Below are 20,796 nucleotides of genomic sequence, written 5' to 3' on the forward strand. Positions count from 1 at the left end.
ACAAATCTCTCACTTCAATGAATCATTACTCACATAAATCAGCAATGACTTACTTGGTTTGATGGGCGTTAATACATTTATCGTTGGCGGTGTGCCATGCTCTTCCTGACTGCCACCGGCATTGTAATCATAGTCAGCTGCATTTGTTGGCGTTTCGTGATGTTGTGGTGGATTAGCAACAATTGTTTGAGTTTGCTTTAAGTTGTTCAGTATTGTAATGAGTGTTTTTATTGAATTGTCTATGTTGTCGGCTGTCAACGTTTGTGGTAAGTGATTGCTAGCTTGCAACTTGTGTAAAATTTCAGCCAGAGATGAAGAGCGTATATCAGGCAATTGATTGGGATCAGGTATGCTTTGTGGTGCATGCTGCTGATTTTTGTTACTGTCGCCAGCATAGTATGCAGGTAACTTCGCCGATGTTGGAGTTGGAGTGACGTGCTCTGTTTCTAATTGCTGGGGTGTTGGTGTTGATTCAATACCTTCTTCATAGTCATTAGACGATTGCAGTTTAATGGCTACTTGCTTGTAATTCGGTTTATTGGAATATGCTGTATTGGAAAGTTGTGGTGCTATTATTGTTGGACGCCTTGTTGGATAATTTTTCTGTTGCTCTTCTTGTGCGACTGCTTGTAAACGTATTGTAGGTTGTTTTTTGTAAGCTGGGCGTACAGTGGAACCATAGTATTCTGCAGATGTTGGGGTTGCTGGTGGTAGAGCGGTTGTGATGACTATATACGCTGCTTGTGGTGGCGCTGATGTAGGTTTAGCAGTTATTTTTAGTTGTTGAGTTGGTATGCTGCCGTGCTGTTCTTCATCCAAAGACTGCTTAGGCTCTTCAATAATGTAGTCTATGTACGGTGATTGAGAAGGACTGAAAATATTGTTTAATTAAAAAATGCTGACCAGGACAGAAAGTTTGGAATTAAATAAATAAATAGTAAAATAAATTAGTTAAACGATGAAACTATTTATAGTTTGTGTGTTTATGTTTGCGGTGCGTAAGCGGTTTCCTAAGCGGTGTATATACTCACCCATCATTATAGGAATGTTGTCTTAATTTTTGTATCTGTCCTTGTTTGTGTCCTTGTTGTTGACGTACCACTTCCAATTCACTTAAAAACTTTGGTACTGGCAAATATAAAGGTTTTGCATTCGAATAATGTTGTTGTTTGGCGGAAATGGCAAGTTTTGAGGAAGGATGTGGTGTACCAATGACAGGATATGTTGCAGGATTATGCGTTGCTGCATAATTATTTTGTAATTTATGTTGTAGTGGACGTTGTTGATGTTGTTGATGTTGTACTTGTTGTTTTTGTATTTCTATGGGCTCAACGTCAACAGGTGCTGCAGACGAAGCGATAATAAATATTTGCTCTGTTGGCGGACCAGCAGTCGTATGTGCTTGTGTATGCTGTGGATATTGTTTCACATATTGGTCATGTTCACGTAAACGTTCACGTTCCTTTACACGTTCACGTTGTTTAAGGTGTTGTTGCTGTTGTTGTTTATTGTAACGCATACGTTGTTGTAAATAGAGTACATATTTTTCCTGAGGTGTCATATTTTCATCATTTAAGTACTTGTAATCCTGTTGCTGTTGTGTAGTGATGGGTGTTGCATGTGATGCATGCTCCGATTGTTCATTATTGAAAAAGTTTTCAGGCTGCGGTGGATGAAAGTGTGGATAAGCTGGGGCATGTAGTAATGGTTGTTTTATGCGAAATGCATTTGGTTTTTGTTGTTGCTGTTGTTGTTTTTGATGTAATGGTTTTAAGGCTATTAAAGCTTGATGCTGCGGTACGGATGATAATGATTGTGTGGGTTCATTGATTATATGATAAATTGAACTAAAATATAAAAAAAGTTTTAATAATGAAATGAGGAAAACCGTACAAAAATTTTATGAATGTGTAATAAATTTTATTTTATGGTTAGTTATTGCTAAAATAAAGTTGTAAGTCTCTAAGCAATGCAAAATCTCTAAAAACTCTTTTTTGAATACACTTTTATTATAAGTTAATTAAAGAAAAGTTAACTTTTTTTATATTAAAATTTATAATTGCTAATGCATTTTTTTTTCTATTCCAACATTATCTAACATTTGCCCGAAGATGTAAATGACATGCATTTTCAATTTGTTACAATATGCCTGTTATGCCAAACAGTTTACATACATATACTACATATACAATACATATGTGATGTATATGTATTTTATCTGCAAAATTAGAATGCAACTCATGCAATTCATAATGCATTATGGAAAGCCGCACCGATTGTTTTTGCCGGTGGCATATTATTTTTGCATAATTACAAAATTCGATAATTGTCTTCAGCATGTTTTAGTCACTTTTATACTAAAAGTTTTTTATGTATATTGTTAAAAAAAATGTTTAATATACAAAAAATTGTTACACAAGGAACAATTATACTAAATAAAACAACAAAGAGTTCATTCGGTCAGTGTATAATAGTAAGATTTAACAAAAGACAAATTGGATATACGACAATAGAACTCTTACTTAGCTTATTACTTTTCTATCTTTGATTATAGATTAGTGAAAAAAATAAACTAATTAATTATGCTTTATATATGATAAGAAAATCTATTAATTTATCATATTCTATTAAATTTTTTTTTATAAATAATTGTTCTAAGTTTGCTAAAACACGGGCAAAGATCAAAAAAATATTTTTCTCCTACAGGTCAAAATGCATCTAATGGAGACTTATCATCCATCGGTTCATGAAAACTCAATGACTAAATTCACGTTTAAGGAATAGAAAAAAGAGTTAATATTCTGGTTCTTAAATATATCGAAACCAGTATTGAGGGCATATTATTGCTCATTTTTAAAAATATTTGGTGTTAGGATAAGGATTGACACTTTTTAATTATATATATCATACAGCGGGTTTCTATATCCGCTTATGAAGAAGGGAAAATGTTTCATCTCTTTATATCGTCTTTGATAGGCATTCTAAAACGAAGAGGTCGAGTTAGTTCGAAGCTCCGAAACGATGAATATGGGATGAAAATTGTGGTAACGGATAATATGTCTGCATGTCGGAGGCTATTTGACAGTGTTTTAACCATGGTTATAGAATGAATGAGAGGATTAATGTGATGATGGCCATTGTGTATAATTCACACATTCATTAAGACTTTACTTGCAAATCTGTATTAGGTGATAGCATTTCGTGTCTATCTAGACAGGGATGCTATTTCTAATCAAATTCTAAATTAGACCCGAACGAGAAGGTACATTTTCTAATCATATATTAAGAAATCTTCAATAAACAATATTTCAATCTAAAGGCTGAATGTCTTCTGTTAGTTCAGAGGTAGTTGTTAGAATAAATAGTATATACTATAGACGAAATGGTCCGTTGTACGGAACTCATTTATTTTCTATTTTAAACTATTTAGGTTTTACTTTTAATTTTTTATTTTTAATTAAATTTTCTTAAGTTAATTACTGGATCCATGTTTGTCCGCACCACCTTTCTTTATCAATAAACAATAAAATTTGATCTGAGTGAGAAGGTGAATAGAGAAGGTGAGTGAGAAGGTGCGTAAAAATTTTCTAGTATAACTCATTTTCTATTTCTTAAATTTATTTTAGTTTTAATTTTTTTAGAATGGTTCTTATTTTTTGGAGTCAGCCATTGGACCCTTATTTTGCTGCAATTTTCTTTATAAGTAAGCAGTAAGCAGTTTGTAATTACAATGAATAAAAAAGTTGTTGACTGGAAGCTATCAAAAATACAAAGAAAATTTATTATTTTAGGAAAAACTTACTTTGCTGTTGGGTGAACTACTGCAACTGGTTGATGCACACCACTTTGTGGAAGTTGAGGTGACGTCAGTGCTGGTAGACCTGTATCGGTGATAAACTGAAGTTGCTGGTGTTGCTGCTGTGGTGGCGAGTGTGAATGAGATGCTTTTGGTGAATGTTTTGGTGCTGATTGTAATAATTCCAGTTCAGCTACATTTTGTAGATGTTGCTGCTGTTGTTGGTGCTGCTCAACTTGGTTATGCGTGTCTAAGTGTGGCTGTTTTTCAACCTGTTGAATTTGTGGTGACTCCTCAATTGTTGGTTTGTTGTCAGCGTAGTTGTAATTGATTATGTTGCCATTATGTTGCTGGTTTTTGTTGTTGTCGTTGTTATTATTGGCATTGTTCATTGGCGTATAAATAATTGGTATGAAATGTCCTGGCAATGTATTTGATGATGTGAATGGTGTTAAATTGATTTTTGATTGCTTCACTGGAGGTTGATATAAAATTTGTTGCTCTTGATGGTCTTGTTGCTGCTGTTGTTGTTGTTGCAATTGTAGTTGCTGATGTTCTTGTTGTATTGGCTGCGTTTTGGTTTGTGTGTTTAATGGTGGAAAATACTGTACTGTCTTTTGCTGTAGTGAAATGCAGCGAAATATTTTTATCCTTAGTTAAAGGACACTCGTTTATAATTCATTTGAGTTTACTTACTCTTTGTGGACCGCTGTTGTGCTTATATGTAATGAGTGTTGGCGCTGCTGGTGCAGAATGCCCTGGCGGTAACAAATGTAAAATTGGTATTTTCTTTCCAGTGTTCTTTAAAGAAGCTGGCAAAGGATAGTGAGCAGAACCATATGCTATTTTATGATATACATCGCCGGCGTTGGGATAATCCTGTGAAATGTCGGTTTGTTGTGCTGTAGCTACTGTTGGTAACTTCATGTGCATATAGGCCGTTGGTATTGGTATATTCGCTGGTGGCGGTAATGGTCCAGCGCTATCTGCTGCTGTTGGTGGCAGTTGATAATTTGAAGTATGCTGTTTAGGCTAGTGATATAAATATGTCTTTTATTGGAATTTATTGAAAAATATATGCATTATGAAACTCACCCTTTGTATAGCATAGGCTTGATTTATTGGTATGTCTGAGGGTGGTAAATAGAATGCCATATAAGGTATCAAACGTCTATTACGTTCAGAAGCGCTCAATTGTTTTTCGCTTATTTGTGTAATATTTGTAATTGTTTCAAGGAAGGAAGCATCTTTTAATGATTTTTCTTGCCGTGTTGCATTATTCTGTACCTGACTTGTGTCTGGCTGAATTTGTGTGCTGTGATTAGATTTCACAAGATCTGTAATATAATTTTTACATTGAATATAATAGCAATTAAATTTATTTTCTCTTTAAAATATTGAAATTAGTAGTTTGGTAATAGAAAAAAGATTATTAAATATAACAAAAAATATAACTATTTTTTATGGAACAAATCCATTAAATTTGCATGAAATTGAAGACTTATTTACCATAGTTAGAACGATCCGATTTAGGTCAAATATGCATAGTTTTGTTTGATAACTTATTGTCTTTTTAGAGGTAATTTTAATATGCCTCTCTTACAGAAGTCTTATCCCTATTGGCAAAATATTGAAGCAGTCAATTTTCACAAGCCTTTCTTAAAGCAAAATTTAGGAAAGTCGTTCGCCCGCAGGAACAGATGGTAATCACTTGATGGCAGATCTTGACTATAAGGTGGATGCATAAAATCTTTCCAACCAAGCTTCCAAAGCATTTGGCTACTGGCTGTCCTGATAGAACACAATTTCTCTACTATTACCCAAAACAAAAATACCGTCTCACCGCAGTGTGAAATTGATTGTTTTCGCTTGACGATATCGTAAGTGATCCACTTTTCATGACCAGTCACTAACCGCTTCAGAAATGGGTTGATTTTGTTGCAATTAGGCAGCTATTCGTAGATAAAAATTTGGTCTATGAGGTTTTTGCGGTAAATCGTTTGGCATCAATACATCGAGCACCTTTTTGTATCCAGACTTATTTAAATGGTTCGAAATAGTTTTTGGTTTTTAAAAATCTTTAGTTCTTGAATAATTGAAACAATACTTAAATGACAACAGCAGTTTGGGCTTGACAATTTCCATGATTTTATCGACATTTTCGGCAATTAACTTTTCAGTGTGTGGTGCATCTTTGACGTTTGACGTTCGAAATTATCGGAACTGAATCGATGAAATCAAAATTAGGATGTCATTAGCGTAACCCGATCGGACTTATACAACATAGGATAAAGATAACTAAAGCCATCTATTTTTTGTTGGAAAAATCATGAATTTCTTTTCACTACACCTAATATTTGAGCCCCTATGCTCCATTAGACGAGAAGGACAGCAGTAAGTAAATAAGTACACCTAATATTACTTTTTATTTGTTTGTTCTATAAATAAGAGTGTAATTGTTGCAGAGATAGAAATGTCTGTTGTAAATATAAACGGTAGAAACACTATTTCAAATTGACCTTTCAGTGTGTGGTGAGTCACTATTTAAAATTTCAATTTCTTCTTCATTTTTATTTTTTTAATCTCCAAAACTCGAATTTTCAATCAGAACTTTACTCTGATAGAGAAATATATCAATTTATATATTATGTTGAAGCTGTTTTAAGCTAGTGCACTTAAACACTTACTCTTTTTTAACTAGAGGTTTCTTCAAAACCCCTCTTTGAGCCTTGACTGAATTATTGTTTATCACTTCATCAGACTAAGCAATAATTGACCTCAGATCTGCATACCTCCCCGAGGAGCCTGTAATCATTCTGAGATTTGATGACGCGGTGTTGTCAGTTTTCACAAATAATTTCAGGGCTTTATCCTTTATGTATTTTTTGATGGAATCAATGTTGATGTCCCTGAGGATGTCATTCGTCCTAATGTACCATGGAATTTATATATATATATATATAGTCAATGCATTCTGTTATGGTGATTGTTTATTCGTTATAAAAGACTAAAAGTTGGAGTAAATGCTTCTACTAGTTATGACGGCAGACTGCAAATTAAAAGTGAGAAGACAAACTCAGTAAAAATAGTCAACAAACAGTTTCCAGGGTTCCTAAAGCGATTGATTCTACATTCCTGATCTGAAGCTAGCATCACTTTACTACTCTCTTTAGAACGTTACCTTTCACAAAGAACCAAATAACTACCTCTTCAAGAATACAGATGAAAACGAGCTACAAAAAAAAACAATTATCAAACTCAAAATAATGATAATGTAACTCGTCGAACAAATATTGAGTATGTATTGAATTAATATTAAAACAAAGTAAGCTTTGAACTCCTATTAAATATTCTCCAAACAAAATGCAATGATATATTGATTTCTTACATATGTATATAAAATTTGAAGAAAATTGTCAAATAATAAATTGATTTAAAAAATTTTCATTATATTTTTTTCTGTATATAAATCGGTTCTACACTTGATGTGTTTCATTTAAAATTTCCAATCTTACGCCTTTGAATCGGTTTAGATCTTGCAAAATTTAGGTTAAATTCCATATATTTCTTAAATGTTTTGTCTTAGTTAATAATAAAAATTCAAATCAATATTCATCGGCTTTAGATGCTCTTAATTTTGACAAAATTGTATAAGTTTTAGTCAAACGCTGTCATTATGTCAAAATTCCCGAATAGCGTAAGCCGCCAATTAAGCACGCGCAGTTCTGATATTGATGCTTTAGCTCAGCGCGGTTACAATATCGGGCATAAGATCGGTGAAGGCTCATATGCAACAGTTATCACAGCTGGCTATGCTGATGAAGCGGGACACGGTGTACACTTAGCTTGCAAGATCATTGACAAAGCCAAGGCTCCTACTGATTTTGTTCATAAATTCTTTCCTAGAGAATTGGAAATTTTAACTAAGATAGATCATCCTAATATTATACAAATACATAGTATATTACAACGTGGTCCAAAGATATTCATCTTTATGCGTTACGCCGAAAATGGTGATTTGCTTAGCCATATCAAGAAAAATGGTCCTGTTGATGAGTTGCAATCCAAGGCTTGGTTTATGCAGATGGCTAAGGCATTGAAGTACCTACACGCACACGATATAGCACATCGTGACTTAAAATGTGAAAATATTCTACTATCTAAGCGTATGAATATAAAACTGGCTGACTTTGGGTTCTCTCGTTACTGTGTTGATGACACTGGCCGTGATATTAAATCGGAGACATATTGTGGTTCTGCAGCTTATGCTGCTCCCGAGGTTGTTTGCGGCCGCCCCTATGATCCCAAATTAGCCGATGCATGGTCACTTGGTGTTATTCTATTCATAATGCTCAATGCAAAGATGCCTTTTGATGATACTAATTTAACGAAGCTTTTAGAAGACCAGAATAACAAGAAGTTTGCTTTCCGTCGTAAATTACAGGATCAAATTACTGCTCAGGCGAAAGCTACTGTTGCTGTGTTGCTTGAACCGGAGTCTCATGCTCGCTGGAACTTACGTGAAATCCTAAATTGCAGCTGGTTGCGCACTGAAGACGAACCGCTTTCACAGTAATTATATACTTTTTTGATTGTTTTTTGTAGTGTTTCAAAATACTTTATTTTGATATTAGAAAAATAGTCTAAAAATGTGAAATTTATCAGATCTGTCGAACCCGTGAAAGCACCTGCACAGAAACACAGAAACTAAGAATGCGAAATTTTATACCATTGAAAGCCAATAGTGATGACAGCTGACTAACTATTTTTTCCCATATATGAAGAAGTATATGAACAACTTTTGAAAGTAGAAATCCTAAATTTTGGTAATAATGTATATCTTAAATTTGAGAACAATTTTTTCATCTCTGTTTCTATTTTTTTAAGCTCTAAACCTCAGATAATACTTTTCGTGATTTTGGAATATAGCAATAGTCTCAATTATTCACAATATACACAATGTCGTCAGACAATGTAAATTATATTTTATAACTAACAATATATTTTGGCTGATGGATATAAAATTTATATTATAAAAATAATTTTATTTTGCTACAATTAAATTACATTTTTATAAATAACCAACCATACTAGTGTGGAACCGATTTATGTCTTTAAATATATTTTGGTTAGATAACTTTTAGGTGTCCTAATATTTAGTTAAGATTTTAGTATATAAGAAAATAAAAATTTAAAAAGAATCATAATTATATATAATTTTAAAAGTTTTGTGTTAAGCAGAAACAAATAATTAAAAGTTAGTGTAAGTTGTTCTTATGTTGTAGCACCCGTATTGCTCCATTGTTCTTAGGGACGTATAAACGGTAAAATTATGAGAGTGGTGATCATAGAGAAAGAGTTCTGTTAGTTAATCTATATTAGTAAATGTAAAACTGTTACAGTTTTTATGATAACCACTTGTAGTACAGTACATGTTATTGTTATGAATGTTAAGAATCAATTGTTAGAATATTTTAAACTAATTCAATTAATTGGCTTTATATTTTTAATCGTAAAACATGCATCATCATATGATGATACATATTTATATAAATACTGTGTAAATATACACAATTAATACAATTTTTAATGAAGGTATGAACGGTATGAGAAGGTCGTCAGAGCCCGTACTAGGTGAATGTAAAGACGAAAGTATCTGAGAACATGTCCAATAGCAGATTAAGTATAAGCAACGCTAAATCTAATCAACATTATTAAATTTATTAAGCAATTTGACTGCATACAATTTTTTATGATTATTCTATACTAGTAGAGTGTAATACAATAACCCCTTCAGTTGCAGTACTTCTTAATATACCGCACATTTATTTTGTTATTACATATAATAAATAATATTACTTTAAAAGAGTGACTAACCAATTTGAAAACGAATCATGCTATATAAAGTAAATTAAACTATTGCATATAAAAAGTAAAATAATTTGAATTATTCCTTTCACATTTCAATAGTTACTTATGTTGCCAACCCACTCGTTATGCGGAACAAATTGTCTAATATACGTTTGAACTAATCGTTAGCATACTTATTATTAGTAACCCAAAAAGTTTTTGTTGTTAAAACAAAATACGAGTAATATCTCTTAAGTTCTTCTTAGTGGAACGTATTTATGTGTCTCTTGTCACTTCCCTTGCAGTTGCTGCATTCGGAAGACTTAGCTAATGTTGCTGCAAATGCTAAGAACGAACTGCAGTTTTTACTAGTTATTATTAATAATGCCTTAAGATATACAAAAGATACATGAGACACATTTGTGTAGGTTGTTAGCTACGAGTCTAGTTCAATCACTTCAACCAAATTGCTACTTAACCACAAACTTCAGTATTTTCCGATTACTTATGTGTCTCCTGTTGTTATTTGGGATATATACGTATGCTCTCTGGCAGTATGCTTTTCTATAAATGTTTTAATATAAATTTTTATTATTTTACTAATTTTTATGACAAAAACTTTTAGTTATTAATACTTTAAATGCTTACGTGATATGCAAATTTTTGCATACGTCTTACACACATGGGATGAACTAAGTTAAAATGTTTTAAAATTTCTGTTTAAAAGTTTCTTCATTTTTAAGCTTCTCATCGTAGCAATATGCGAATACATGGCAACTTGTGGGTTTTGTGTTAAACAATTTATTAATATTGTTTATAATTATTTTTTGGTTTTCGTTTTTTGTTAAATTGTTAATAAAATCAATTATGAACGCCTCTGCTATGTGTTGCGCTTACTAGTGGCTATTATGACCATTATTGTTCACCTGTTCCACACATAACTAATGACTTATGGTGGAACTTAGCTTCCTCAAAACAACTTTGTTCCATCGTGTTGTGCTCAAGTCATTCACATTAATTAAATTGTAGCATAAAGTCATAAAGTCATTATAGTTTGGCCAAAATGTATGTGTCTCCATTTGGCACGTCTTCGTCATATTCACGTTGTGCAAATATTTGAACCATTAATTTTGGTGTTTTCTTCTTGTCTTATGAAGACAAGTCTGGGATGTATGTTTTGAATTTTGCGATTTGCGATTTGCATCTACACTTGAAACTATAAATAACTTGAGACTGTAGTTGATAGAAATTTTAATAATAATCAATATAAAATGTTTTTATATTTTCACTGCAATTGCAGAAAAATATTAACAGTTTTTGAATGCTCACGCCTACCTGAAATTATAAAATGATTAAAACTGCAAATTGACTTCAAGTTGAGCAATTAAACTGTCTACGCTCGTACGATTATCAATTTTAAATAAAGTGCCTTGAAAAATCTTGTTTTAATAGATTTATCTTAGAGCCGATTTACTGACTGCCCGGTATCTTTAAAACTGTGAGAAACTTAAATTTTTGAAGATATTTTAGCTAACTTAATTAATATTCTAATACGAAGTCAATTTAAAATATGTTCAATTAATATTTATAACATTTCAAAGGCCTTAAATGCATTTGTATAAAACCAAAATTGTCGCCGTTTAATAAAAATCATTTTTCATGCCAATATTTTTACAGTTTTAAGAAAAACCAAAAGTCAGAGGGAGCTAAATATACTAAATAAATTGCTTATTGCAACAATCCATAATTTAATTCATTGATTTAGGCGAAGGTTTTTTCGAACTGTGTGTACAGGTGCATTCTCTTCATAGAAAATAATGTTTTTATTTTAATAATCGGAGCTTTTTGAGGAATTTTTGCATTCATATAATCCAAAAATATGAGTTATAAAATTGTATTTCTAAAATTATTTTTGCAACCCCAAAAAACAGGCAGTGACACTTTTTTCACCGATTATATGACGCAAACTCACCCTGGAGTTCAAAAGTCAAATTTACTTTTGTTGTTGTTATTGTTGTTGTTGTAACCCGCCGGGACCTGAAAGCAGATAACATGAAAGGATTACAAGACGAATATATGGGATAAGGAATGGAAAAGGTGGGAATGAGTGTTGGGATGAAGGAAGGGAGAGGGGTGGGAATAATTTGGAACTAACCAGGTCGAAGAAACCTAGCTACTTCAAGGGGACGAGTCCAAAGGTCGATTGGACTTAAATTGGTGTGTGCGTTGGGGCAAGAAAACAGATGGGCGACGTGATGGGGCGTGGAGCTGCAGTTTGGGCACACATTAGGAATGGACGTGTTAATACGTGACAAGTAACTGTTAAGCACATGGCTATATCCTGATCTCAATTGAGATAGGACAGTTCTTGTCGAACGAGGAAGATTACGTTCATCCTGAGAAATGTTAGGCGGAGCCCTATTGAGGGCTTATAGGCTTATAGCAATAAAACGATGCACAATATATCTTTTCTTTTCCTTACTAAATCGCTTCAGATGTTACTGATCAAGTCACATGCAAATGTGTTTTTATTGTATTGCTTACGAATGCGTCGTCCATGGAGCACATATCTTTTTTTTTTGAAGGAAAAATACTCAGAAAAATTTTTGGCCCCGTGAAAGAAAACGGGATGTATCGCATAAGATACAACCACGAGCTAAAACGGTGAATATGCTGCAATCAACAAATTAAAAAAAAACAGCGATTAAAATGGATTGGACACGTGACAAGAGTGTCGAATATGAGAGTACAGCTTAAGATTTATGAGAACGAAGTAGGAATAGGCAGAAGAAAAGGGCGACCAAGGAGGATAACACAATGGAAGGACAGTGTGCAGCAGGATTTAGAAGAAATGAACATAAGAAATTGGAAAACAAAAGCAAAAAACAGAAAAATGGTAGGATGTTATTAAACAGGCTTAGGTCCTACATGGACCGTATAGTCACGGATGATGATAATGATATGATTATTGAAAGAGAGCAAATTGATCAATAATGATATTAAAAAAAGAATAATAATTTCAGTCTCATAATCATAAAAATAATTAATAATTACAGCCATTGTTATCATACAGCAATCGTTATAGACTTTCCTATATGAATCATTTACTTTCACATAAAATGCTAAGCCATACGATGTGGCTACGTTACAGATATTTGGATACAATATAGTTATCAAACACTTATTCCTTTCTACAACAATATAATCACAGATTATTAATATATAAACACTGTGAGTGTTTATACACATTAAAGATTTATGATGTTGGAATTAAGCATCTCAAGAACATCAATTTTTACATTTTGACAGAACATTTGGGTTACTGAAAAGTGTGTACTCGAGTGATTTAGAAAATTCTTATTCTTCAATTCTTTGAAATACATCAGCAAGAAGTTCCAAGATAAAAACTACCCATATAACATATTATTCAAATCTTAAAATTGCAATTAACACTTCCACGAAGATGTTTCGAATCAATTGAGGTCGTATATATAAATTTTCTGAAGAAGTTAAGACCATACCTCAATCGTCCCATGTTAAATGTGTGAAGGATTAGCTGAGGTCAGATCAAACGTTGACTTAGTATTATTATATTCCATGTGGTGAATCTGTAAGGCAGGCGTTAAGGGAAATTCTAATTGATTCTGTGTTTTGTGTAATAATTGCGTAAACTTTGCACTCTAAATGTACATATAAAAGTTAATATGTATCAAATTAGTTTGTTTAATTAAACAATTATGTATGAATTTGTTAAATTAATTTTTTGATGACTTGAACTCAATCATTTTATTCCATGCTCCACCTTTTGTAAAATTAATTCCATTCACTATCTTAACGAGTAAATTTAACAATATTTTGCCTCAAGTGTGCATTTTGAACAACGCATAATCATGTGAATATGACTGAACACTGTATGTTGTACTGTTTGAAAAAAAAAAAAAAATTCGCATTTCTAAATACTATTACGTTTAAGTAAATATTTGCGGAATAAATTTGCATTTAATTGCACTTCATCGGAAAATGTCAAAATTTCATTTCAACAACAAAGCCAACAACTGAAAAAACACGCCCGTCCGCCCGCGAATGCATAAGTACAATTTTGGATGTATAATTTTCTATATTAAATCATCATCTGCATGCCATGTCACATTAATGGCATTTTAGACAAATCATCCACAAAATCAAAATGAAATAATTCAACAATTGAAGGAAAAAAATGCTGAGAAAAAAGTACATGAAATGTATTTAGCCACAGGCATTCACCTGCCAAAAATCTGTTTATGTGCAAATTGCAAAAAAGAAATGAACACTTAAATACTTTATTTACATATCTACATTTTTGTATGGTGTATGGTGTATGGCTGCACCAAAAATACACATACCTCCCCACCGGTTGTACGTAGATACAAGTACGTTTACTCGTACGAGTAGATACAATACAAGTACGTATACTCGTAGATACAATATCGAGCAAATATGCAAGAGTGTTGGGCAAATAAGTGTCCCGTGGCTTAGAGACGCACATGTGTGGCGGCTGTATGGACAACAGCAAGTCTGTATGGATATTGTTGCTGAAATTATTTATCTAATAATACAAACAGAAAAACAATTTCTCTCTTTTGTTGATATAAGGTTAGTATGTGGCTGTGCATCTATGCCAATGCAGGAATGCTTCAACTATGCAACTTTATATGAATTTATTTGATATTAACGCATTTCAGTGGAACGTTGCGCATCTCATCGCATTATGCTCAAATGCTGCTAAGTGGAGTGAATATTGCAAATGTTTATGCGGTTCACTTAATGCGTTTTGGCCATAAACCAATATATCAACCATTAAAAACATTGCGTTGTTAACAACTTTGATGATATTTTCAGTGTCACCACAATGCACTAAATGACCGCCCTCGGTCACCAATAATTTTTCACAGATATTTTATTTCATTGTTTATTTTGCAGTTGGTAAGAAAATATTAATACCAAAAAAAAAAATATTGTATTTTACTTAACAGAAAATAAAAATGCAACGTTTGATTATTTTCGTTGCACTGAAAAGCTGTTTATTTGGATTTACTTAAAAATTGAATTGCGAGTTTGGATCAAAATATCCAGGAAAATAGTTCCTCCAACAATAGTTCCATCAACTTTTTGTTTTTTAAATGAGTCTCCTTTTAACTTTAAATACTTTATCTGAAGGTCCTCTAATATTTTGATTCCTTCCAAATATTAATAATGATAGCCTAACACTACCATATTTTATATGGTCAAGTCGATGCAGTTAAATCTCTTAGCACTGAGACTATTCTTTAAGTTTGGAAACAAAAAGAAGTCATTGATGGAGAATTTTAATAATTTTGATTAGTTGACAATTCGTAATGTGTTGAATCCGTAAACTGTCTTGATGGCAGAATAAATTTCGTAGCCAATAATACATTTCATCATCTTTCAAGTGATTTTTGATGTAAATAAAAATTAATAGTAGAAAGTAATAGCAAAAGTAACAAAACTCCAAAAAAATATGCAAACAAAACAAAAAAAGTCAAGTACGGCTTTGGATCAGTTGGTTAAGATGCGCTGATTCTGAGCTTCACATTTGGCAGGACCCGAATTCGAATCCTGGTACTTGCAGTCTGAAAAATAATTATTTACGAATAATTAAATACAAGAATATTTCCAAGATCACTGATGATGGGTGTTTGGCAAAACTCGAAATAGCTGTATGGTCAGCTAAAAATTCAATTAATTAAAATAATATAAAAAAACAAAATTTTTGTTGTTGTAGTTCACTACTATTCAAAAAAACCTCTTTATAAAATGTTTAATATTTACAGTGGCAACAAGTAGACGTGGTAAATATCCGGTAACGCCTGACAAAACTCGTATTAAAAATAATACTGCTAATAAGTATTTAAAAACCTATTAACATTTATTCTTAGGAGGGATAATGTACCTTACTACGTACAAGAGCTATTTTGCTATCTCTAAAGAAACTTTACTGAATTAAATGGTAGGAATTAGGTTTGAAAGTAAATCTAATAATGTATCTTGGTTCAAGATCTCATACCTCATTTAATTTGATGAAAGTCGAATGTCGGTACCTAACTTGTATTCACGCAATCGTAGAGTATGAGTCGCTAGAACTAAAATTGCAGTCTACATATCTGTCTTTATTAGTAATAGTTTATTACTAAGAATACGTAGTTTTATAGTTTTATGTGTTAGTGTCTGAGGTAAGATATCACTGTGTCTGTTATTAATATTACTTATTATTTATTCATATTAATAATACTCAGTTATTAATATTAATAATACTTATTAATGATAGGCAGTAATATAGGTATATACAATTTGATTTTAATTTGTGAATTTGTAATATAAATTTCATATTGGTAACCAGAACATCTCCACTCAATTGTGTGTGTATGTATGTTTACTTGGTATCAGACAGCATAGCAGTAAATTTTAATACATAATAGTATGAATGTAATTTAAGATTGATAACGGGTTTCATTACAGTTCATTATGGCCTGAAATATCACCTTCATAAACTACGATTATCTGCTAATTTGAAATGCAGATTAGGTCTCGAAGATGAGGAAACTTATATGCATATTTTTTATGACTGTTCAGCTTTAATAACGCACAGAGAAACTTGTTTTATATGGAATATCTGTCACCAGAACATTTTAAGAGCTCTTCTCTAGATTTAGTTCTAGACTTTATTCACAAAGCTTTAAAGGACTTTGTGAAATCAATAGTGAAATTGGTACAATAGGACTCTACTGACCGTAGTACCGTGTAATGGTCAAATGCGGGTCGTTAATGTTGAAAACTTTGACTGCTTAGATGCGTATGTATATATCTTATGTTATGTTGTTGTTATGCAGATTTTTATGTTAGACCATTGACCTGATGTACTACGTCATTTTTACGATCCTTTTGAACGTTTAGAATTAACTTGAATGAAGACCCTTGAGAGTAGTTTTAGGAGCCCTTCGTACGAAACCATAGAGTAACACTGTTATCAATTTTTATTTATAAATGGATAATATATTTTTAGATAAAAAAGTTTGCAACTGTTAAATAATGGGTTGAAATACTGAATTTTTGTGTAATAAAAGCTTATTTAATGTTATGTGGTTTTTGCTAGAAAACTTTTTATCGAACATAAGATCTAAGAGGGTATCTTCATTTTTTATGTGAAAGTTTATATTCATAATTCTTCATTTTAATAATATGTTTGTCTAGCAAATTTTGTGTAATTAACTTATTCATACTAAATAGTGTTGCTTTGTTATTAAGTATAATTAGATGACATAAATAATTTATTGGAAGTTTTCTGTTATATTTCCATATCTTTGATAATTGTTCTTTCATATAAAAACAAGTCATTAACAATTAAATTTATACTGCAACACCATTTTGTTATTTTCATAAATCGTATTTAATTAATAGCTTTAATAAAATCTGTTACCGTAAGCGTAAGCGGATTTGACAACTAATTTGCTCTTTCTTAACCAAACCGAAATGAAACAATCTTCAGTAAAGACAAAATTCATAAGCGAATTGGTGCAATTAAGCAAACTGTAGTGAATTTATTGCGGTTACAGATACAAAAACCAAACTTGCTAACAATATTTGAAAAACAGAACATCCGCTTTCATATATTTCTGACACAATAAATAGTAATAGGAAATATTTAATAACGAATGGTTAGATTAAAAACAATAGAAATATTCATATGTATATAAATATATGAGTATATGTATCTTGTTTTTTCTTCAATTTATTTTAATTATGCACTCTAGGCAAAACATACTTAGAGGTCTTCAAACTTTTGATTTTTTGTTACATACAAAATTTTTGCAATAAGATTTTGTTTATAAAAGTGAATGTAACTAAAAAAAATCCATTTAAAAGATACAATATAGTTACGATCGTCAGACAGTGTAACAGTCTTTTACTCAGCAAATAAATAACATGCTAACTATTAGAGCAATGTAATGTATACAATTTTTATTTTATCGAAGGTACACGCCCACACGACCACAATACTGAAGTCTTTGTTCGTCTGTCATTTAAATTGTTAAATATAAGAAAAGGCTAGACGTGCACTTATTTTAGTAACTGGTTTGGTCCAGTGGGTTTGACTACGGTCTCACATTCGGTGATTGATTTAATGTCAAATTGATCGTTTGGAAAAGACAAGCTCTATTTTAAACCATCGTTAGTAACAGAAGCACACAATAAATGTTTGTTTTTTTTTTTTAATTTAATTATTTAAATGGTAACGTAATATATTAATCTGAATTTATCTGCTCAGTTTAATTTCCAAATAAAAATATTTATTCAAAAAGTTCATTACACTGCACGAGTTGAGTTTCATTTGCATATTTTCGCATTTTTAAAATACTTCCGTTTTTGTGAAGGTTTCTTCAGATACACTTTTCCATAACGAATCTTATTAAATTCGTTTAACAATACAAACTATGCACTTATGAAGATTCACAGCTTTTTATTAACATTTTCATGGTCAGTGAAATGTATGAATGAAGTGAAAGATGCGAAGTATAATTTTATAAATTTATCTTAAACTGACTGACAAAGTGAAAATGATAATTATTTATGAAACATCAAGTCTGTAGATTGTTACTTTAATAAATAGGTATTTAATTTGAGAACTTCTGACTTCTTGCGTTTAAATATAGTAGGTTTGATAGCTAGTCCATTTTTAAAGCTCTTTTCCAAAGCTTAAAGAGAACATTATATTTTTGTTCAAATCATAAATTATTGCTTTACTATTTTTTTTATTACATCTACACTAGTTTCATATAGATTTTCACTGGCTTGGACGAGATAACGAAAGTAAACTTATCAAATCTCCTCAACTTCATCTGGAAAACCAAATGGTTTAACAAGGATCATAAAGGTTAGCAACTCGCCTCTCCCGGAAATATTTTTTGAGGGCATCACAATGGGCAATATATGCCTCCAAGTGGAAGTGCTGACAATTAGCAGCACGCGCCTTCCGAACCTAACCTTCATATAGATTTCAGTTAGTTAGACGATTAAGATAACTAGTTGCGTTCCAAAGATTTTACTGATGATTTCTCGATATATATGAAACATGACTAATTTAAGAATTGAATGCCTTAGTTTGTATTTAAAAGACATCTTCTTTAAGCATTTCAATAACTGCGTTAAATAGCCATAAATTAGCTCTAAATCCTTTTTTAGATTCAGAAACAAGCTTATCACATCTTATAGGCCTGCTTCAAGAACAATATGCCACAATGTTGTGAATATCAACCAAGTTTTAATAAACCATCTAAAAATAAAACTGTGCAGCTACACACTGTATTTTTAAATATTCATCAAAAATCCGATGGGCTGAAGCATACGATATTATTGTAAAGTTTCCTAGAATTGTCGACTATATATAAGTAGCAAACATCACTCTAAGAGAGTGTATTTGGATTAAACGTGACATGCTTATAACCAATACTACATATTATAAAGATACTGTTGTGAGTAATTGGCTTACACAATGTATTTAAATCGAATATTTCAGTATATATCACCTTTAAGATCAGAAGAGAAGACACGCTACAGCTAAAGTTAAATAAAAATATTGAATATATTATCATGATCGAGAACTTAACCATGAACTCATACAGAGGATATGAAACAGTGCAAAACCCTAGAACATATATATCAATAGTAATAATATGCTAAAATAAATTCATATTATTTAACAAATTAAATACAATAGGGAAACTCATCTAAGCATATAAATTTATCAAATGTTTAATTTTATGCGTTTACGTACACAGTTATGTAAACGTTATAAATTTATTCGATAAATTTTTCGTGTAAATTTATCAAGTTTGTGTGAACTATTTTTCATACAAAAATTGACACTTCATTTATTAAGCAGATAAATTTATACGTTTATATGGTTTATAAGACATTTATCAGTTTAGGTGAGTACCCCTAATATCTTTAGTTTAAAAAAAATTGTGTAATAATTAAATAAAATCAAATACTCAACACATTACGCCTTTTTGACCATTTTTATGGCAAGATGTGGAGCTCTAAAAATTAAATAAAAATTTTGGCTTGCATGTTTATCTAAAGACAGATTTTATTCCTGTGAGTAACAATCTTAAGGCAACAAATTCAATTCACGTTTATTTACCATATACCGTATGACTAAAAACACCGTCACTTTGTGAGGTTAAAAGGTTATGATTTTCAATTAAATTTAATGCGGAGCTCAACTGTCCCAATCTATCTCTTAAGGAATAAAATGAAAACTGTGACGTTAATTGTTGCCATTTGCAATAAATCAAAACTACTAACATAAATAATTTTCTTGAATAAAAAGGGTGTATTTACGAATTGATTGTGAGACCAAAGATATAATTTACAGAAATAAACTATGAACTACAACAAATCATTTGGAAAATAAAGGCGGATCTGATTTATGGTATGAACGATCTTAATAACTAGAAAAGTACAACCTTCAGGGTTACTCATTGAATCTTGCGTAAGTTAACTACTAAGAATTGAGTTAATCGTGTTTTAAATTGTTCGCTGCTATCTGAGATAGTAACTCGCATTGTGCAATAATTACTTTTTAAAGTAAGTTAAATTGTAAAGTAATTTATGTTGATATACAAAAGGAAAGAAAATAGAGCAAGTTTTTTATGGATCTTTCAACCAATAATAGTCATAACATAAATGAAGTTTCCAAAACTAACTAATTAATTTTTGTGAATACAAAACTCATTATTTATTTAGTTAATGCATTAACTGCACTTAAATTTATTATTGTTTTAATTCTTTTTTAATTTTCATTGCACAGAAAGGCATGTGAGCGAGCATTTACTTACACATATAAGTACTATCTATTATGATTCTCTTTGTAAGATGTAACAAAATAATGACCATAATTAGGAAATCAACTATTTTTTGTTACAAAAAAATTTTTTTTTTAAATTTTTTACTATTTAATTTTTACAACATTCACTTTTTCTGCCTTAAGTAAATTTATATTTGGTATTGTATGTCAGCAAAGAGGATGACTGGACTGGACAAACGTACAAAGAGGCCACATATGTACATTACAAACAACATTTAGCAATTGT

General features: G+C 31.3%; 2 protein-coding genes across 3 annotated transcripts in view; one reads left to right on the plus strand and one right to left on the minus strand.

The window, feature by feature from the left end:
- LOC119683306 (LIM and SH3 domain protein Lasp) overlaps positions 1-20,796 on the minus strand; it is a 42,462-nt gene that overhangs the window by 2,710 nt on the left and 18,956 nt on the right. The window contains exons 2-5 of the mRNA XM_038096952.1: positions 4,892-5,133; positions 4,493-4,828; positions 3,803-4,416; positions 54-871 (exon numbers count right to left, since the gene is read on the minus strand). Of these exons, the coding sequence (XP_037952880.1) occupies positions 54-871; positions 3,803-4,416; positions 4,493-4,828; positions 4,892-5,133 (2,010 nt within the window). The remainder of the gene's footprint in view (positions 1-53; positions 872-3,802; positions 4,417-4,492; positions 4,829-4,891; positions 5,134-20,796) is intronic.
- Positions 7,252-8,591, plus strand: LOC119683307 (testis-specific serine/threonine-protein kinase 1). Of its 2 annotated transcripts, none has more exons than XM_038096954.1 (2): positions 7,252-8,368; positions 8,431-8,591. In XM_038096954.1, the coding sequence occupies exons 1-2, from the start codon at positions 7,473-7,475 to the stop codon at positions 8,441-8,443; spliced, it is 909 nt and encodes a 302-aa protein (XP_037952882.1). In that variant the 5' UTR covers positions 7,252-7,472; the 3' UTR covers positions 8,444-8,591. The 2 variants fall into 2 exon arrangements, with proteins under 2 accessions (XP_037952882.1, XP_037952881.1); XM_038096953.1 differs by having other exon boundaries at positions 8,462-8,591.

This window comes from Teleopsis dalmanni, chromosome 2 (genome assembly GCF_002237135.1).
Source record: "Teleopsis dalmanni isolate 2A chromosome 2, ASM223713v2, whole genome shotgun sequence".
Lineage (NCBI taxonomy): Eukaryota > Metazoa > Arthropoda > Insecta > Diptera > Diopsidae > Teleopsis > Teleopsis dalmanni.

What these genes read in the sequence shown, in the direction of transcription:
- LOC119683307 (XM_038096953.1), top strand. Translation starts at nt 7,473, where the DNA reads ATGTCAAAATTCCCGAATAGCGTAAGCCGCCAATTAAGCACGCGCAGT. An exon ending in GAAGACGAACCGCTTTCACA is followed by an intron (nt 8,369 to 8,461) that starts GTAATTATATAC and finishes GAAATTTATCAG; the next exon opens with ATCTGTCGAACCCGTGAAAG.